Here is a 21,437-nt window from a genome sequence, read left to right as displayed (position 1 = left end):
AAACTGAAATGCTTTCTGAATTTCAGTTCTTTGATTCTTTGCCTAAAAATAATTATATTTAATATGATTTAAATGTCCAGCGTATACAATCTCACTAGTGCATGTTTTCAGTATTGTCTTCAATACATTTATTAACGTAACGATCGAATTGGTGAGCATCAGCTGAATTGGTGCCTTCTTTACATGTGAAGTCTTGCTATAAGGAAAACAGAGCAAGTCAAAAAGGTTCCTGAGAATTTCTCGACTGGGACAGGAGTTTTCTGCACAGTACAGAAAAAAAAAAAAAGGTCTGAACACCATACTGTACCCATTCTCTGTAGCTGAGTGAATTTTGAGGATTCTCTGGAGACACAAAAAATTGTTCATAATCTGCAAAATCCATTTCCTGGCACTTTCTTGGCTCACAAGGCCAGAGGCATTTCAAGGACATAGCCAGGTCTGTTGCAGTAGCTCTGTGCTGTCAACAGACTATTAATTTATCAGAATGAACTTTCTGTCCATCTTTATATAAATATCCTTGTTTTCAATGGTACTTATGATCTGCCTATCAGAGAAAATTCATAAAAATCAACCAGTTTATTTTGCTGGTCTCTAACATTTGTAAATCTGTTAAGCAGGCAGAAATAATTGTTTTATTTTCTAAAAGTAAAGAAAGTATTTTTGTTTCAAGAGGAGGAAAGGCAGAAACCTTGTGGAAGCAGAAGGAGCAAAAATTTTTTCTCTATTTCCCATTTGCAAGCAACGTTCAGCCACTTCTTGGGAAGCAGGGCTTCAATACACATAGTGGTTGCACTTCTGTAATGAGTATCCTCTTTTCTTCTTGTCCCCGCAGGATTTATTTTTTGTCATGACATGGTGCAGTACAGGGTATCCTTTGATCAGTTTAGGTCAACCTTCCTGGCCGTGTCTCTTCCTCACCTCTTGCTCCCCCAGTGTAATGCATCTTGCAAGGTAGGAGGGTTAGGGAGTCAGCCTGGCTGCTGCGCCAGTACTGCTCAGCAACAGCCAAAATGCTGGTGTGACAATGCTGTTCTGACTACAGGTGCTGCTGTGGGGATAGTTAACTCCATCCCAGCCATATCCCCAGAAAATGTGTACAAAGGCAGTTTTGGAGAGACTGTATAATAAAAATAAGGAAATATTAGCTAGTTGAAGTCTTTGAAAGCATCTGTTAACTCAGATCTGGAAAGAAAATAGTAACATTAAAAAGCTTTCATGTAATATTCAAGTTCCAATCTCTTTCTCAAACAGCTGTCCCACTGATAAAAGGTTTTTTTTTTTTTTCGAAGGTCCAAGGAACAATACAGTGGGGAAAAAGTGACCAGACACCTTGTATGGCTAATAGATAACAGGCCATTTGGCTGTGTTGTCGTAGTTTGTGTTGACTGGAATATGGTTAGAAGAAGGAAAATATAATACATTTATTTTAGAAGTAATCTTGAACCAGTATATCTCCTTTTGATGTATGAACTTTCTCAAAACCAGGTCTACAAGGGTGTTTCTTCGGCAAAACCACAAAAGTGAATAGATGTTCTAGGCAATAGTGTGCACTGTAAATGGTATACCAGCCCTGAAACCTGTCTATCTGAAAGCCTTTGATTGGAAGAATCATCTTTTGGTAATGGTCAATTGCACTGCTAGCTAACTTGGAAAAGAAAGTGGAATATTTCACTGTTACTCTGTAGACCTGTATGTATTTAAAAAAAAAAAATCAGATTATTCAATATACTTAAATGTTTATTAGTAGGTTGTAAGCATTTTCTTAAATGATTTCCCAATCTCTAGTTATCACAGCCCACTTGAGTGGCCTTTGGTAAGGAGGTGCAGCTCTTTGTCCCTGCTGGCAGTAGTGTGGAGGATGTTATCGTGAGTAGGTGTGTTAGCCAGCGTACCAACTTGAAGAAGCCACAGCAGTATTGAGAGAAAAAAGTACATCAGTTTGTACTGGACAAATCAGATAGTCCTAGTCCGGGAGAGTCTCTGGATTTTCTGTGTAGAGTGTAATGCTCATTGGAAAAGAACCAGAAATTATGTTATTTATTAGATGATAACTGTCTCCTACTGTGATGTTTTATGAGGCTTGTGTCATTGTAGAGGCTGCTTATGTAGTACTCTGGAGCTAAAGCAGTGTGCTAAAAATGAAAAGTGAGTCATTAGGACAATTACTCCTTCTGGTAATTTCGTTCTGCAGAATTCTGTGTTTTCAAGTGATGTAGACTGAAGCATTAATATTTTTGTACATTGCTACTATTCACTTTACCTCACTGAGGAAGTTTACTCATTTGTGGGTTGACAGACAGCCTTGCCATGGGAACGGGAAGGCGCTAGCTTAAAGTGCAAGCTGAGAGCTAGTTTGCTAAGTACAGACCAGCACGCTGCAAAAGAGCGATAAAATTAAGGCAGCCACATCCTGTGATACCATAAAGTTCTTGCAGGCTGCCATTTACCAGGAAATGAAAGTAAGTCCATTAGTTCCAATGCTAAAACACCATGGTGCTTAAGTTATGCTTGATTTTCTGCATATAGTGGAAAGCATGCCCTGTGAGCTAGCTCATCTGATGCAACTTGGGCTCTTCCTGCTGGTGTCAGAGGAAGAGAAAAATTCAGTTCTGGATACTTGTCTGCCATATTAACTTTGCAAATGAAAGCGAGTATGTTCCTGTAAACGGTAGTTAATCCAGCTCTTCTCCTACATCTGCAATCATTATTTGCTCTTACTTCCTGTGTCATTTCTTATTCCTGATCAAAACCCATAAACTATCTAGCCTTAAACCATGAAAAAATTGCAACTGTCTTATATTTCTGGAGTACATATACATTTCAAATGTTACAGACTTAATGGAAATTGACATTTTCTTTCTATTCTTGTAGCTGGCAGGAACGAAGGTAGGAATTTGAGTTTTTATTTATCTTTAATAATATATGATTAAATGGAACAAAATGGGTGAACTTGGACATTCTTCTGGAATTAAGTTAGTTATCTTCTTAAAAGAAACATAAATTTTGATTACGCTTGCTAGTCTATCTGAAACCAAACAATATTCCCCCAGTGAAATCTGGTCAAAGTCAGGAGGATAATCAGGGTGCTATGGCCATGTCACAGGTTTGCTGTACAATCAGATCTAAATTACTTTATAGAATGCTGAGCCGTCTTTTAGATGGAAATATTTGTGCTGTGGCGGCATCATCAGTAGAGACAGAGACGAGCTTGACATAAGCAGATGCATGATGGTAAGAAAACAAACTATGCCAGGCAGGAAGAGATCAGCCCCTTGAACACTTGGGACCATTGCACCAATGAGGCAGGATGCTGAAGCTGTTCCAGAAGAAGCAGGGAATCAGGAACCGTCTGGGGAGAAAAAAAATAAAATGGCAAGAAGTAACCAAACACATACGGCTTCTGCAATTTTAGTTTTCCCACCTGACGGTACCATAGGCTGGTGCATGTGCACAAAGCAGCAGAGCCTTGCTGGACCTACAGCTATCCACGAACCCCTTGTATAAGGCCATTAGTGTATTAGCACATAATCATACGCTATTTTAAATGTTAGCGTTAATGGCCTGGAAAGGAACACATGAAAACATTTTGTTGGACAAAGTTACTCCAGTTTTGTTGTGTTAAAGTTCTCAAAGTTCTTCTTCCACTTTGTTGTGAGTTGGTGAGTTGCAGTGGGTTCTATTTACTTTGTGATAGCTCTAAATCTCTGCCAAACCAACAAGTGCAGAGCAAGCAAAGCTTTTGACTGAATAATGGGTAAACACCAAAACTAGTATCTCAGTTTTGTCCTCTGTTGTCCAAAGGAAGAAAGTTCACAAGACAAAAGGAATCCTTCTATGGTTGAGCCACTCAAATCTAAGCAGAAGTTGACTTATTCTGAAATGCAGCTGATAACCTACAATGACTTATAGCCAAATAGAACATGACTACAAGATACAGCTAAGGAGACAGAGATCCTTGTACAGACAGTAACACAGCTAGCTCCATAAGCAGAGTTTTTATAACCACACTTGGTAATGTGCTGCCAAAGCTCTTTACCACTGATGAGGTACAAGATGTTTTTAATTACTAACTGTGAGTAACTTAAAACTGTAAGGCAAGACACAGTCGGCTGTGAAGCCATTGTGCTATCTTTGCACAAGGTAAGGTGCCTGCGCTCCTGCCTGCAGAGCAGATGCTCTGGCATTCCTTATGTCGTGTAGACCCACGCTCACAGGGTGAAAGGCACGGTCAGATTGTAATTGGTCTCATGTGAGAAGTGGCCTGTGAGGCCAGTGCAGTGGGATCCCACTCAGCCATCAACCCCTCATCTCTGCAGGGCCAGCTCTGGCACTGTGGCTAGATTGCCAGCCAGCCATGTGAAGGATGGAGGATGGCAGCTTCTTTTCTTGTGATCTTTGGAGAATGATTTCACAGAAGTTCAATTTCTGTTCTCATTCTTCAGGAACCATATTCCTTCAGGATAGCTCTCTGCCCCAGGCATCAACCAAAATGAAGAGACAGCTTTTAATTCAATTTTATTTTATGCCTTCTGTGTATGCTGAGCAGAACATCATGCATTCCTGATCATGGAGCTTCTTACAAAACCATTCTTCGCAGCAAAACAGGAATTCAGAAGACAGCATTTTACTTTGTAATAGATTTTTCAAACTTTTTGGGTATGATGCTAATCTTAAAAGTCCAAAAAGAAAAGCTGGAGGTTTTTTGAGTCTCTGGGTATAGTGGTCTCAATTATTCTGCTAACATTGGGCACAGTTATAAATTATCTTTCATAATTTCAATATGAATGAAATTTGAAATTTTTAGTCACAGTGAAGATGAGTTGATGAAGTTTGGCTGTGGGTGCTGTAGGTTGTGCAGGATTTTGATTGTAGTTCTGCTGATCTAAGTAACTCCTAACAGCGTGCACGTCTGGTACAGACCAGCCTGCAGAATTGCCCGTCAGTTCCATTCCGGAGCTGGTCTATGCACACCAAGCAGAGAAAAGGCTCAGGCCTTCCCTAGCCAGTAGAGCTGAATGCTGAAATAAGCCCATCTGTATTTGTTGCTGAGGTGTTATTAGGGATGTGTCACATGCTTATGCCACAGACTTGGAGCAGTCCTCATTCAGAAGATCATCTTAATTTAAACTGCAGCCTTAATTCCTACTGTAGTAAATTATGAGTTTCTGCGTGGAAATGAATATTTACCAGAAATTTTGTCTTTTTTACTCTGTTCATACAATCAAATTTGTGAGGCAAATATATGCAGTGCTTTATAGATGTTCAGTATTCTCTGATCCATTCAGAATTTTTGATACATTCCCTTACTTAAAAAGGAAAAAACAGTTAATTTACCAGCTTGTGTGGTTGTAAATTCATCACTGTTTCAGCCAAATGCTGGAAAAGTATAGACCGTCAAAGAGCAAAATCTTACCCACGTTTGCACATACTGTGTCTTCCTGTGTCAGCTTTTCCACCTGTCCTCACAGGAGACATTACACATGCTCCTTCCAAAGTGCTCCGTCTGTGTACGTGTGTATACAAATCGCTACTCACTTTACTGCTCATGTAGCTTTTCTGACCTCCCGCTTCCAAGTGGGAGTTGTACTTGTGAGATGTGTAGCGCCACTACATACATCTTTCTTATTATTAGACATCAGAAATACTTAGAGGTTTGCTAAATTTCCTGGCTTGCACACTTCTGTGTCTATATGAAGAGTTTAAATTATTTGGAGCATGAAATTGGATGTTCTCTTGGCTTTGGCCTCAGGGCTTTGTCTAGGTCCCTATATATTGAAAGGTCCATAAAATTATTTTCCTAAATCAATTATTTTCCTATTTTTTTCTGGAATACTTTACCTAGTATCTTTGATTTTAATTATCTTCTCCGCTACTCACTTAGCATTTTTATGCTACAAAATTATAATCCAAAACAAGTAAAAAAAAAAAAGCAAAGATTTACGAAACTAATAAAAATTACTTGCTACACACAAAAGAAAGAAATGTAGACTGTGTTTCTGTTGCCCTGAATTATTTAAAACAATACTAAAATTAGTCTTCTTCAGATCCTGAGAAATGTGAGCTTTAGATTTCACAGGTTCTTTGCTGCAATTTGGGGCACTGCAATCCCCACGAGCCCAGTGGAGTCTTGTTCTGAGCCCATATTTTCATCTCCTGAAATTTTCAACTCACGCTGTCTTTTAGAAAAGAATGGTTGTCAGAGAATTGAAAGCGAAGTAAGATGAACTATTCCCTCCTACTTATTCTTAAGATTCCCAGACAGATTGCTAGTTTAAAACTGAGGCTAACATGTCATGGTTGTGCTAATGAAAATAGCAAATAGCGAACAAGAAAAAAAGGACAAATTCATAATGCTGGCAGAGCTGGGCACCAAAATTGGTGATCTGAACTTTCGAAAACAACCAACCAACCAAAAAGCCAGAAAAGAAAGAAAGAGGAATGGAGAAGCCCCTCTCACTCAAAGTTTTTGCTGGCTTCAGGAGGAGTTGCACATGCCCAACGCTGCTCTGTAAGCTGTTCACCTCCGTTGCTTCTGGTGTGACATGAGGTACGGGTCTCTTCTCCTGAGTGTTGGCTCTCTTTCCTGAAGAGGCAGAGCACAAGTTTTGCAATCCTGTTGTTGAGCAAGTGTGAGAATTTGTACAGATATACATGGCGTTCTGGGGAGCTCAAGTTCAAGGTATTTCAGTCTTTGTAGTGTTATGACTCTCTCTGTGCCATCAAACAGGTGTGGGCATAATCGTTTTTTATAGCTCTGTCAGGTCCTTGGACTGCACGCCTTGTGGTTCTTAGTGAACTTCTTATAACAATACGCCATCTTAGTAGGATAGTGCCATTATCTCTGCTATGCAGGTGATGTTACAGAGATGGAAGGTGTGTCTGACAGCTCACGCAGTAGAAAAATGTGGAATTGAAGCATCAGCATAATCACTGGGCAGGACCTGGTCACAGACCCGACTTTCCTTACGCTATCTGCAAGCTGGATTTCAGTCTACCCATAGACTATAGGAAGTTTTGACTAATTTCTGCTTTCACATAATAATAATAAAAAAAATCCATGTAATTTTCCATAGGAAATGTATATAAATAACTCTTAGCTGACAGTTTTTCTAAAGACTATTGATATGTTTCACTGAATAATTAACTTTCTGAGTTACGGTGGTAGAATTTGATCCATAAACGATACTTCCTATTGACATTGTGTGTATATTTTACTGTGATTTAAATTGTAACCTAGCAGGTGTACAGTTGACTTAGCTGTTGATTGGTGAATACCATTTATCATAATATTTATGAATAACAAAAATGTTATTCAGTAGTGTATTTGATGAATGGTGTTCATTTGGCTTTGCTGGTCATTTCTGGCCTAAATGTCTGGAGGGGAAAATAAAAAGAGGTTGGTGACCAAGTGAAATGACTCTCTCTTGAAACAATGTTTGCTGGCTGCAGCTGCAGCCCAGGGCAGTGAAGAAGCTACCTAGCAGGCAGTTGGTATGGGAATGGCTCTCCACTGAGCCAGCTGAGCATTTTTTCCCGCTATACTCTATCCTTTTACAAAACAGAAGCTAGATAGCTATCAATCATTGCTGGTTAGGATCTTTGTTAATGCTGGAAGAAATCTGGGTCATGGGAAGTGACTGAGGATAGTTTGGAGCGTTGCTGCTTGGCGATGTCTCACTGGAATTCTGGCTCTTGGGGCACAGGAACTGCTGAGGGTCCTGTTAATCTTGGAGCAAGAAAGTGGATGCTAGATCACTGGAAAAAAATGATTTTGTTTTTGTTGTGGGTTTCTATAGAACCCCTTTATTCTGATTTATGAATCTCTGCTCTAGTTAAGGATCCTTCAAAGGCCGAGGCTGTGCAGGCAGAGGAGCGGTGCTGCATATGGGAGGCATGGAGCAGTAGCTTGTGCATTGCTCTGCTGTGCAATAGGGCCGCTGGATTTAGCTAATGTGGGGCATCTCAGGCATGTGGATTTAGCTACTGTGGGGCTTTTCAGGCATGTGGATTGTTACTTGAGGATCCTGATTGTAGTGCAGGCTTTTTTTAAGAATGTGTGAACACTTATCTCAACTTTTGTGGTTTTTTTTCCTTTATAAAACAATAAATGTTCCTCTTCTCAAACTTGTCTAAATGAAACCTTTCCTGGCATAACCTGTGTTATGCAGCATCCATAGAATATAGCACTAAGCAGTTATTTTCGTGATGGATGAATGTTGATATTTCTGCTTTAGAAATAAAAGCTAAGTAGGAGGAAGCAACCTTACCTTGAAAGTTAGTCTTCCATCTAAACCTCTTTAGTGGCTCTGAATACAACACACATTTAATGTTAAAAAAAAAAAAAAGGGAAATGTTATTGTGTCTTTCGACAGCCTGAATGATTTATTTCCATTTTTGATTGTACTTTGATTGTATTTTGTAGGAGAGCTAAGTATTTGGAATGCTGGTGATGTCAGTTGGAGAAATAAATGTTCAGAGCACCTGAAAATCAACTGTTTAGTTCTGTAAGCTGCACTCAGGACCCCCAGGCCTGTTAGCTGCATTATATTTGTTTGAGTCTTTAACATAGCGACCAATCAGAAAAAAAATATTATTAAATAGAGGAAAGATCATAGGCAGGTCTTATTTCTTGAAAAAAATGTTCATTTGTATTTTAAAATTGCTGGCTGCATCCTTTTGAAACTCACTGATTAGAGACCTCGCTGAAACAACATTCCCAATAGGTACAGAGCTGTTGATCCAAGGACTTCATATTAACAAACCAAACAGGAGATTTATGATTTCAACTGACTTTAGATTATCAGTGGCCAAAATGCTGTGATTCATGTTATGTTAAACTGTTCATTGTTTGACATCTGAGCTGATTAGGAATAGTTTAGGGAAACATTTCCAGGGCTTTTTTATTCATTTTCTATTGCTGACAAAATTATAAGTAATTTGCAGTCTGGGAGAGATGTGCAATACAAGATAACACTTTTATCTTGAAACAGCACAGAGGTGGATAGAGAAGTTAGACATTTAAATAAGCCACGGTCCAATGAGATGGTCCAGGATGAAGAAGTTTGCCCTTACCTTGCGCTCTCACCAGTAGTCAGTTCTCAGTTGCAGCCTCTGTCTTTGCTCAAACCTCTTGGGAACTGATCTGCCTTCAACTGTGCTCAGTAACTCCCCAGAACTAACAGAGGTGGCAACTGAAAAAAACAAAAAACAAAAAAAAAAACGGACGTAGGAATTGAGAGTGCCAGAGTTGCGTATCCTTTCTTTCTTCTGCTTGCTACAAGCAATATGCACTCAGCGATTCCAGAACCAGACTACCTGTATCATTAAGCCATCAGTTTGGACCAAGTGTTTTTTTTGGCTCACAATGAATTTGGAAAAAGAAGATCAAGGAAGGGACAGCAGAACTGGAAGAGATGTAACTGAGGTTAGGTACTGGTCCTTGACAGCAGATCATGGCTCTTGGCTCTGTACATGCTCAAACAATGAAATTATACAAAAGGGGAGAACAAACGTTAGCACATCTTTTCTTTTGCACATATCACAAAACTGCCAAGCAAATATCCCAGCCAATCTTACATCCCTCATGGATAGGTGTTTTGTGATGAGTGTGGTGGTAGCCAATGCTTCATGATTAACTGTTACATCAGCATTTGATATTCTTCCCTCTTGGAGACAATTCACATTGTCACAAATTCTCCCTGCAAAGCATCCTCAGCTGTATCATGTTAATGATACAACTAAATGTACAACTAAAAATAATTATAAAATTCAAATGTGGTGAAAAGGAGTTTAATAGGGAAATTTCATGACTGCACTAGAGAAGTTGTGGTTTAGCACTGAGATAGGTCTGATTGCTTGAGCATGTGGGTGCTATGGTAACACAGTTTCACCATTTGGAAGTGCTTAAGCTCAAAACCACAGTATGCTGCACCCTCTTCCTTTTGAGCAGGGCTCTGTAGAAGAAAAACAGAAGTAAACAGCATGAGAGAAACCACAGAGCAGCAAAGGCGTCGTTAGCTGCAGTCGAACAAGTGGGTTACTGTAGCTAAAGTATTCCTATGAAGACCAAGGAGGGCATTTAAAATGCAGTGCAATAGATGGAAATGCCTTTCTTCTCCCTGATAAATGCATGATCTTCCTAGATATTTATTAGTTTACAAGAACTGTGCAACTGGCAAACTATATTTGAATTAGTGCCTTTGGGTTATGTTCTACTCCGCATTTATGGTTTTGTCAAACTCCAGATATTGTTTGTAACAGATGCTTCCATAAAATTAATATTTCTAGAGGGAAATTACTGTTTACCTCTGCATTTTTATTTATTTTTTTCTCTAGGAAAAGTAAATTAGAATCAGAAAATTCTGTTTTTGATTAAAAAAAAAATCAGATTAGCTGAGGAAAAACAATATTCCAGCATTCTTCTTATGTTTTTCTTCTTATTCTTTCCTTAAGACAAGCTGCGTATGATAGCAGAGTTATATTTGGTACTAACTTGGTGGATGTTGACAAACTCTGATGTTTGTAATTCCCCCTATTTCCTGAGCCTATAACATTGCGTTCCTTCTTGATCTGCCAGCTATAAATTCTTCTTATTTCCACCCCCTGCCCTTGTATTGATTTGTGGTCAATTTGAATTCATTGCCTTCTGCTTAGCGTTTCTGGTTGGCTCTGAAACTGTGATGGACAGAGGCAGCTCCCATCCCTGAAGCTGGAGAGCAATGAGAAGGTCATGGCTGTTGGCAAGCAAGAATAAGCATTAATTTTAAAGGTCAATTTTCATTAAAAATACAGTACTACATCCTATTATACTTAGCTGGAGTGCAGGCCCACGCTTACTCTTGAGATGTGGTTTGCAGAAGGTCTGTGCCTTCTGCGGTGGAATTCAGGCCCAAGCAAAGGTTTCGCTGTCATGGGAAGGACAAAGCCTATGGCTACCCAGAGATATACGTGTGGCAGGAAAGAGTGGCAGGATCACACTCTTGAACTGTGATTGCAGTACTGTAAGGAACCACAGTAGGGGGCAGTTAATTGATTTGTATAAAAGGAAACAGTCTGAGAAACTCACACCAAAACTATTTCGTTTAATTATCATTTTGGAGAGTCAGAATGAATGCTTACATCCTGATGCCAAAAGGATGTAACGGGCAATTTATGATCAACACATTTTAGAATTTTTTTTAGATTAAAATTTACAGTTTCAAATTTTTATCCCAAAGTTCTGGATGAAAATAAAGTATTTCCTGTGCAAATAGAAATTCTAATACTTAATTATTTTTAATTCTCAGCTACTCTTAAGTTTATAGCATTCCTAGGACTGCTATAGAGATATGACTTAATGTATCATTTAGGGTTATAGATCACTTTGAAGTACTTTTGTGTCTCCATCCACAACAAACAAAAAAATTAGCGTTTGTTTAAGGCCATCTGAAATGTCCTGGTTACCTGAGAAGTTTCTACATGTTAAATTTGAAGGATTAATTTTTATTTTCTTTTTAAACTCAATGCATGCAAGATTTCACATATTTTTTTTTGTGACAACTGTATGCGTCTTTATTTTAGTTAATTTTCAAAAAGCAGCAAGTTGTCCAGAAAATAGGAACAGCTTTATTTTTCTTCCCCAGCACACAATGATAAAGACTGAAGTGTAGTTCTGCACTCAGACTGTGGAAGCACTTTGGCACGCATGATTCTACTTTTAAGATTTGAGGGGTCCTCTGTGGTATAGAAATACTCAGATGTTTAAGTGTTTGCAAGCCTGCTCATAGGTTTGCCCAGATTTATTTATAAAGTAGCACTGGATCTCTTTATTTTGTGTTTGCGGCCAAAAGAAGCAGTAACATCTCTGGCCCTGATGCTCATTTACTTTAATGTCCCCTTAGCCGGCTCTGGCAGCAGAAGGGAGCCGTAAAGTAGGTGTGAATTACATCCTATCCCACTTGAAGTTTAAAAATAAATCAAAGAAGGGTGGCTGGCAGCATTTTGTAAGGCTCCTTGCCTTACTCACCCTTCACCTCCCACCAGGAACTGTTCTTTTTTTTTTGCAATTTAGCATTGGCTTGCAGGGGAGCTGACGAATGTCTGTGCTCTTTGCTTGAGGACCCCCTCAAAGAGCTCTGCTCCATCTGAACGAGACCACATCCTGTTACTTTAAGTGCAGGCGTGAAGAACCCTGCCCCTGCTGAAGCTGTAAAAACGGGGAAGACCTATTCTGGACCTAGGCTGGCTGCTTGGTGTGAAGCCCTGCTAGGTGGGGGATGTGGGGTCTGTCCAATATGCCAAAGGGTGGAGAGCACCTGGGAGATGGCAGCAGCTCTGCAGAATCACTGAGCTCTTCTCCTGGCAGAGGAACCAGGCTGCAGATACAAGGCCGAGAGGATTACTTCCTCTGCCCGTGCCCAGCTGGAGCAGACATGCAGAGTGCAGCTGGATGCAAAGAGCCAATAGGTATGGCACCACGCTGGATAAAATACCAAATGCACTGTCAGCAGAATGGGACCCTCCTTTCCTCATTTCTCTGTGCTGTGTGCACCAAAGGACCTGGGTACTACCTGCCTGCAGGCACAACCCTGCCCAGAACAGCAGTGCCCTGGCCTTGGGCACCTCTAGGGATGGGGCATCCACATCTTTTCTAGGCACCTTTTGCCAGGGCCTCGCCACCCTCTGAGTAAAGAATTTCTTACTAACATCTAACCCAAATATCACCTCTTTTAGTTTAAAGCCATTCCTCCTTGTCCTATCACTATTTCCCCATAAGGCTGCAGTGAGGTCTCTCCGGAGCCTTCTCTTCTCCAAGCTAAATAAACCCAGCTCAACCTTTCTTCATAGGAGATGTGGTACAGTTAATGTGTTTTTGCCCATAAAAACATTAAGTTTTCAGGCTTTTAATGAGGGTTCTTCAGTTTATGTAATCAGATGGAGTTTCCTTTAATTACATGCAAGCACATGAAGCATGTGCTGGAGAGTTCTGCTTGAAGAGGTTGTACCTTGAAGCACAGTAACTTTTAACATATCCTAGACCTCAGCTGCCTGCTCTTGTGTTGTTTGTTTTTTCCAAATTGTTTTCACTTTACTCTGGCTTTCCTTAGAGGACATCAACAAACATTCATTTCTTAGAAGAGTGCAACCATGGTTCACTACAGCAGGTCCAGAGTCATGCCTGCAGCAGTGACAAAGCTGCTCTTGGGCCTACAAATGTGACCTTACACTTTGTTCTCCTTGGGGTTTAAGATTTTTTTTTTTTTTTTTTGTAGCCCGGTTTCTTTCCAAGTTATTCCGTTTACTCTTGTTGAACACTGACAGACTTCTTCAAAATATAGCAGTTCCATGTTTCAGTCTCAGGGTCTGCATGCCTTCAGACTTTCAGGAGAAAGCGTGATTAGCTCATCCAGTTTAGGAGTATTTCTTTGATAAGCTGTCATCTCAACTAAAACCTTTCTGTTAAGCAGCAGCTGTACTCTGTCTGCCAACTGGTAGTGAGACATTAAAGAGGACCAAAGGAATCAGCCAAGCTGCCCATCTGCTGGCAGCATGTGCTGGTGGGATCTTTTTGCAAGGCACCTGGCCAAGGCTAGAACTGCTCAAGCACTACCGATGGGTCATAAGTCTTTTGGGTAAGTCAGTAGGAACCAGCCAGTGGCCAAATCAAGAGAAGACAAAGGGAAGCTTGCATACGTCTTCTGGTACTTTGACTTTTTATGTACTTTAATTCTTGCACTTGGATTATCTGAGGCTATCCTCTGTATATTATCTTAAAAACAACTTCTTATTAGATGCACTTTAAGATGAGAGAAAAGGTTTCCCTATTTAAACCCAGACCGTCTTGCTCAGTTTGGTAATCATCAGACTTTCATACTGCTCGGCATGGTTTTGGGGAGCTGAACATCCTTATTAATTTAAAAGATATTCTTAGATTTCAGCCTCCAAATTTCCAGAGACATGTTTTTAGAATATAAGTGTGAGCAGACAGTTTGGACTTTGCAGTTAACTTCGTTAACCAGAGATTGGCTCAGATGTATTTGAAAACAGTGGGACATTTAGGGAAAAGTAAATTAATTTTAGCAATGTGCCTACTCATACTGGAGTATTACAGTCTGTTTGTTGGGTTCGCTTTTGTCCCTTCAGTTTATCTAGTATTTCTCTATGAGTTTATATCTGCCTTGCTATTTGAGATGACTTATTTAGTGTTTTGGTGCCACCTATTGAATTCTTATTAACTGCATCCTATTCCATTGCTATAGTAAATAATGGCATTGAATCACAGAACAGGAGATTTATAAACTGCTCAGAATGACACAAAACTGCCACGCAGTTCTGTTAAAATGCCAGTGCTTACTACGAGGTAAAAAGGGTAATCTAGGACTGTAAGAACAGTCTTAAAGCAGTCCAGACTGCTGTAAGAAGTGATCTGCTCCAGCTGACCCTGGTGTGGGTCAGATTGGACGGGACAATCTCCTCTGTCAGCTCTCTACAAACTTCTTCAGTTCTTTGACTGTGTGTAACATGTAGCATGTCACCATCAGCAAGCAAGAAACTGTATTTACAGTAGTATCATTGTTCCTAACTTTACAAGGGAAAGAATGAGGAAAATGGCTTTCAAAGGAACCGTAAGGAAATCAATGACACAGGCAGAATTACAACACTGTTACAACGCTTTTGCTCCTACTACCTAACTTTACTCAAAAGAGGGAATCTTTAAGTATACGTTTTTGCCTCCATCGCATTTTCATTAAACACTTAGAAAAAATTTTAAGTTGTTCTATTAGCCATTTGCAATATTTCAACTCCTTTTATTATTATTATTTTAAAAGTGAAAGTAAATCTGTGTAGATGCTTTCAGAAAGTAAATTTTAGGCATGAAGTATACTTAATGCACTGAAGCAAGGTAAGGCTTGGGAAGAAGGGGGAATAATTGATTCTTTCACTGACAAGCCAGTTGAAGAAAGAAAAATCATACTATGACACTGAAAGTGACTAGCTGCCAGCTTTCAGACACTGAATTTAAAAAATATGAAGATGCCTTGAGACTGAATTGATTATGGCAAATAAGATCATACATGTTAGCGTTACGTGGTTCTTTGGCAGCTTAATCTATATAGCTAGATCATACAATTGCTGTTAACAAAATTTCCGGTCCTTACCTGAGATTACAGATGCTGAAGATACACTGATGGTTCAAAAGAGCATCTATATTTTTGTTTCTTATCTGTAACAGAAATATAGTGGAGAAGGACTAGGAGCAAAAGGGCAAGAAACGGAAAACACAAGTGACAGAAGAGAGATGACAGTTTGCAGACAGTTACAGTAAGAAGCATGTGATTAAGTGGAAGCTTGCTTGTTATTGGAAGCATGGCAGTAGTGTTAGAGAGAGATGTCTTTACGAAGTGAGCAGGGCTTTTAAGTTTCTTAATTAAACTGGAAGCTTCTAATCCTCAAAGTGAACAAAAGAAACAGAGATGAGGACAAACTTCTGTTTTGATGGTGGACGCTCCTGCAAGTTGTTCTTCTCCCAATTCCAGCCGTTGCCATTTATTTTTGTCTCTCTTTCTCCTGATAAGATATTACATTACACAAATCTAGAATGGTTTTGGTCGAGGTTTCAAAAGAAGTGTTAAACTGAGGTTTGTATTTATAGCTGTGAAAAAGTCACAGCTTCCATCTGAAATCAGGAAGCAGATTCTAAGAGGTTAAATTAGAGATAGCATTGTCAGGAGAATTTCTTAAATATCAGCAGGATGGTCCAGGAAGAGTGCTGGGATTTAGAAATGAATATTAGTGAAAGTGAAGGGCTTTTAGGAGTACCGAGGCAAACATTTCTAGCTTGTATATAGTTGAGGGTTCTATACAGGTAAGGTTTTCCTTGAGAAGAGACTTAACCTTGGTGTTTCTTTCTTGCTAATAAAGTCATTCTTCATTCATCCAAGTTAAGCTCTATTTGTTGATATTACTCGTACGCACTGCTTTGTGATGAACTGAAAGATTTTGAGAGTTTTAGTTTTTGTTTTTGCAAAATACGTTGAAAACTATGAAAATGCCATTTAAGTACTGTCCAGTACCTTCTGTCCTAAGAAACATTGCTTAGAGAAAGCCATACAAACTTCCAGTTTTTTCTAATGTAGGTGGGCTTCTCACCTTCATGCATTTCTCACTTGATGATATCTTTTTCTCACTGTGCAGCAGGAAATGATAATTTGACCTCTGCCAGCTCTCTCTCCTCTGCGTTACCTACACCTACACGCTCCACATCATTCTCACCTCCAAGCACCACTGCAGGTAACCATGAAATTGGGACCGTGGCACTGCTGCTCTTCTGTTTCAGCTGAGCTGGCATCCATCACAGCCTTCCTGAAGCTATGTCCATCCCTTAGGCTGCATGGCACAGACTCCCTCAAGACTCAAAAAAATGAAACTTGAATGTGGACAACATCAGTCTACATAGCATATGCTTGATATTTTGGGGTCCTAGTTGTTGCTACACATCTTTAAATGTTACTTTAGAATAAGTAATTCCTGAGGGAGAGCTCAGCTGATAGGAGAGAGGAATTATTTTTATTATTATTATTTTTGTTGTGTGATTATGTATGATTCACTGAAAGTGTAATTTACATTTTTTTTTTCTCTCCCTTTCTCTTCTTAAGGAGTTCAGCCAGCAACAACTGGTAAGTAATGTTTAATTTAAATTACAGAACTTTGTTGACACCTTTTATGGTTTCTTCTTCCCTTTTCCTGCTCGCAGTTATCTTGTGTAATGCCTTTTCATTCAGCCCAGTGAAATGAAATACACTTTTTTTAAGAGGGTAGAATGTCAAACAAATCTGCTTTTGAGTCATATAGTTGAGAATATTTAAACCCAGCATGTAGTATGGAAGATGTGCAACCGGTGCCATAATGTATTACGTTTGCTGGATATTCACTTGCTGCTTGTTCCCCCCCTAGCACTGTGAGCCTTGCACGTATATGGTACCTTTGATTCTTACCAAGTTCACCGTGCCTCAGCAGAGCTGTACGCAGCCTTGTGTCTCTCCTTGAGCTAATGTCTCTGAAGCGTTGACGCTGTGCCTCTCGCCACAGGTGCCTCTCCCGCAGCCAGCACACACCTCTCCACGCACACAGGCTCCAGCCCGGCCACAGGACTTGGCCACTCGCAGCATAGCAGCCCCGCTGCCCTCACCACACGCACTCTCACTGCCTTTCACCAGACTGCATCAGGTTTGCTGACTTCTTTTAGGTGCCATGTGCTACCCTCAGAGCTTTAGGGAAAAACAGAGTAATTCGACCTCAGGGTAACTTCTTCACCTGCGGTTCATCAGATAGAACAGGGACTTGCAATTCAGCATAGTGGCAAGAGCCAAATTGTATTTGGAATCTGGTGTCTGATGGACAAGTCTTGCAGTCATCTCAGTAGTATCGTAACTCCAGTGGGTGAGGCTGCTATCAAAGCAAGAACCACACAAATAGACCTAAGAGAAAAGAGGAACTTGTCAGTGGTTTGTAAGCAGGGGGATAAATACTAACAGTAGGTAACGTAATGAGCAATGTATCTTTTGTGCCAAATAAACCCAACTGGATTATTGTTTCTGAAAGAGCACGAGCACTATTCATAATTGTGTTTTATTGTAAGAACACATCAACAGGCTTTAGTTCCTTGTTCACAAATATTAAAGCAATATTTATTATGCTCTATTCTGTTGACTCTATCCTGGATTATGCGTAAAAAAAAAAACAAACAATGGAATAAATGGTCTCCTTACATTGCAAAATTCATTTTTAAATGGTATTTTCCTAAAAGTTTGCTTTCTTTTCTTGGATAAATTAGCATGACCTTTCTTTCAGCACTCTTCTGTAACTTAGAAAAACCCTGGATTTAAAAAAGAATAAAAAATGAGAGGAGGGAGTGTAGTGTATGTTATTACTGGTGACATAGCCATATGCAACAGTGAATTTTACTTCTTTAATGCTGATGTGTTGTTTGTTCCCTTACAGATTATTACAGTTCAACATCCTTGCACAGCACCACCTCACCAGTCATCATGCCAGCAAGCACTGAGACCATCCCCACTAGCACAATAGGTGACAAACTTGCACACAGTTGTCACAGTTATGATACTGCAAGCACAGAAAATGTGTTAGAATGAGAGAAATAATCCTGATTTATTTAAAATCAAACTTTAGGAATACAACTGCATTAAACTTAAGGGTTTTTTAAAGGAATGCTATTAAAAGCTCAACACACTCGATATACTATTTGTTGAGTGAATGAAGAATAGCAGGGGCATTGCTCAGACAGCTGGCTCCCAGGCTGGAGGGACGCAACTCCAGGGCCTTTCTTCTTGGGAGAAATTCAGATTTCAGTCTCTTTGGATAATACTTTTACTTTAGTACATATTACATAATTGGTTGCAGGATGAAATTCTTTCTTCAGGAATACTGGTTCTTAATTCCTTTTGGATATTCCAGTGTAAAAATAATTGTAAAATAATGTGTATGTTGAATGAATCTGTTTCTAGAAGCAAGAGTAGCTATGCATAAAGTAGGTAAACTTTCTGTAGTGATATTAGAAGCTGTCAGTTAGGCATTATGTAGCATATGTATTCTGGGAAACTGTTATAGCTTATTATATCTCACTGAGAATGAGTGAATTTGGAATATTCTGGTACAACTTTGTATGAAGTAATGTTATGAAGAAGCAGTGTGATACCATTTGAAGATGGTGAAGCATGCATGGTCTTTAAAAGAGCTGGCTAAGAGAGTGTAGATAGTTGATATTTTCTTCCTTTTTTCAGGTGTCAGTAGAGTTACAATATTTGTAGTGTATTGAAGTGTTTTGAGCAGTATCAGTTGTCCTCTAATGCTCTGTGAGAAGCATACCTTCATTTTGCTTTCTTTTCTTACAGAAAGTACCACCACAACAACAGAAGAACCTTGTGGTAAGAAAGAAACCCGTTATTCATCTCAGCCCTGGTAGCTGAGCAAATCAGTAAACTCAAAGAAAGCTGATCACAAAACCAAATTAGTCACCATCTGAACTGTCTTCCAATTCTGGAAGATTGGCACTGAAGTTCTGGCCTTCTCGTCTCCATTCAGAGCACTGGTAAACAGCCCTTGTACTAGGCTGTTCAGGGCTACAGAAGAATCTACGTTCATTTCACGAGGTCCTCTCTAATTTTTCCCCATCGTGCCAATAATCACACACTGCAAAACTCAATTCATAACTATAGCAAATCCGAAGCTTGGATATTGGTTTCTCTCTCTTCGAAATCACTCCTCTCTCTGATTTTCAGTAATGGCTTTTGCTATTTACTGGATAGCTATGAAATGTTTTGAACAAGAAAACCTTAAATTTCTCTTCAAACAAATGATTCAATTTATAAAAATAAGATACTTGTCTTTGAATCGACATTTTAAATAATAAAAAAAAGTGTTGTGCTGGAATGTTAATCTTTTAAATTCTTTTGGTTTCCCTACTAGAGAATGATTTAAAAGAATATTTTCCTAAGTAAATTTTCTGTTTTAACTAAACTATTTTTAAAGTAAAAGCTATATAAAAAATAAAAATAAAGTATAAAAAAGCAACCAACTTTCCTGTATTTTCTAATTCTTAGAACACGTATCATACTGCAGGTGCCAAAAAACATTTAACACTTAAAAATTGTCATAAAATTATGGTTGACTATTTTATCCTTCTCTTTTAGGTAATGATATTGATTATGTGAGTATAGTGGACAGGGATGACTCAACTGAAGTTATGCTAAAGAATCTCAAAAGAAACAGAGAATATACTATTTTGGGAGATGGTGTGAACGTCACAGTGAATGCCAGCAACAGCAGTGCAATACTTAAGAAATGCAGAAGATACACAGTTAAATCTAAAAATTGTGAAGACATGTATCTTACTATTCCACCTGGTAGGTATATAAGGGTTTTAGTAATTTCTTTTTTAATTTAATTTTTTATTCTTTTTTCTTTTTTTTTTTTGACATATGGTAGTTCAGCTGTAATGTGTTGTCTTTTCAGAGACTCTGACAGAGGTTTTCAGGTAAAAAATGTAATTTTCTCACTGTAGATGTAAAAAATGAACTTCATCTGTGTTGGCCACATGCAGCATGGCTAGCAGTAACAAGGCCAGCAAGCACTTGAAAGCTATTATTTATGCTGGAAGTTTTGTTCATTCATGATATTATTTTTGTTGGATTAAAAGTTTCATTTTTTCTTTGAATGCCGATGTCTTTTATTTCACTTAGACCTTTTAGTTTTCAATTTCAGCTTCTTGTTAAATTCTTCGCATGTTTTTCTGTGCTAATTTTGTCTTCATATTGCAGAACAAATAAATACAAAATAACAAATCAATATATATAACTATTATCACAATGATATTTAATATTAATCCTTTCTAGATGAAAAAAAATATTCTTTTGAAGCCGTGAAGATTGGAAACAACCTTGCAAATTTCTCTTTACGATCTTTATGTGATGGTTGCGAAAGTGCCTGTCCTAATATCACTGTAAGCTGCACAACAAGTAAGATACATCTAACATATTTTAAAAGCTTATCGGTTTTAATTATTTTTTAAGCAATGTAGGTGTTGTTTTTGGATGAGACTGGCAGATTTAAATCAATTGCACCAGTGTGAGGGAAGGGTTGTTCAGAATTTCTGAGGTCAGCAGGCCAGAGACTACCCTCTGGGGTTCGCATGCCTTGCAGGACATCTGGGGAGAGTTCAAGCCCAGAGAATTCACTTGCAGAGATTACCAGCTTCACAAATTGCAGACATAAGGAGCTTTTGAGCTCCTGCTTGATGGCCTGAAGGAAAAGGGAGAGCTTGAAAACCTGAGTGTCTGCGGTGAGCTGCTTCCTTGCAAACTACCTAGGCAGCTGTCTTTGCAGGCTCCTGTACAGTGAGAGTTGAGGCACTCTGTAGTTTAGAGTTAGCCAGTTTTGGAGCCTGAGGAAACATTGGTTCAATGGCAACTGATGTTGTAGAGAAGGTATGCATGCTGGATATATCCTCACATCCCAGAAAAATGCATAATGAATATTCTCTTCAATGTTTTTATCAATGATCTGGACACAGGAGTTGAGTGCAGGCTAAGTTTGCAGGTGATACTAAATAGGGAGCTATTGCTGCCCGTAACGGTAAAGCTGCCTTGCATTGAGATCTTGGTAGAATAGAGTGCTGGGCACTCACTAACTGTGTGAAATTTAACAAGAGCACATGCTGGATTCTGTACCTGGAACTGTGTAATCTTGCAAGTTCATGTAGTCTAGGGAACAAATTGCTGCAGCGCAGCCCTGCGTACAGAGGTCTGGGGGTTTTAGTTGATGGTAAAAGTTCTTCTCAGATAAGGTAGCCAAGCAGTGCAACAGTTCCCCAGGGAAACGGTTTGTTCCCAAGCCTGCTGGTGTTCAAGAAGTGTTTCAACAGCGCCCTTAGATGTGTGGTT

General features: G+C 39.2%; 1 protein-coding gene across 9 annotated transcripts in view; it reads left to right on the top strand.

Annotated features, from left to right (window-relative positions):
• PTPRC (protein tyrosine phosphatase, receptor type C) overlaps positions 1-21,437 on the top strand; it is an 83,236-nt gene that overhangs the window by 35,622 nt on the left and 26,177 nt on the right. For 3 of the 9 annotated variants that reach the window (XM_021405142.1, XM_021405144.1, XM_021405141.1), the window contains 7 exons: positions 16,174-16,269; positions 16,635-16,655; positions 17,068-17,205; positions 17,980-18,066; positions 18,891-18,923; positions 19,689-19,901; positions 20,391-20,513. In XM_021405142.1, coding sequence (XP_021260817.1) covers positions 16,174-16,269; positions 16,635-16,655; positions 17,068-17,205; positions 17,980-18,066; positions 18,891-18,923; positions 19,689-19,901; positions 20,391-20,513 — 711 coding nt within the window. The remainder of the gene's footprint in view (positions 1-16,173; positions 16,270-16,634; positions 16,656-17,067; positions 17,206-17,979; positions 18,067-18,890; positions 18,924-19,688; positions 19,902-20,390; positions 20,514-21,437) is intronic. The other 6 variants (XM_021405143.1, XM_021405145.1, XM_021405146.1 and 3 more) reach the window with 6 other exon arrangements.

This window comes from Numida meleagris, chromosome 7 (assembly GCF_002078875.1).
Source record: "Numida meleagris isolate 19003 breed g44 Domestic line chromosome 7, NumMel1.0, whole genome shotgun sequence".
Lineage (NCBI taxonomy): Eukaryota > Metazoa > Chordata > Aves > Galliformes > Numididae > Numida > Numida meleagris.
Note: the sequence above shows the minus strand (reverse complement) of the source record. Positions and strands in the feature narration are given on the sequence as shown.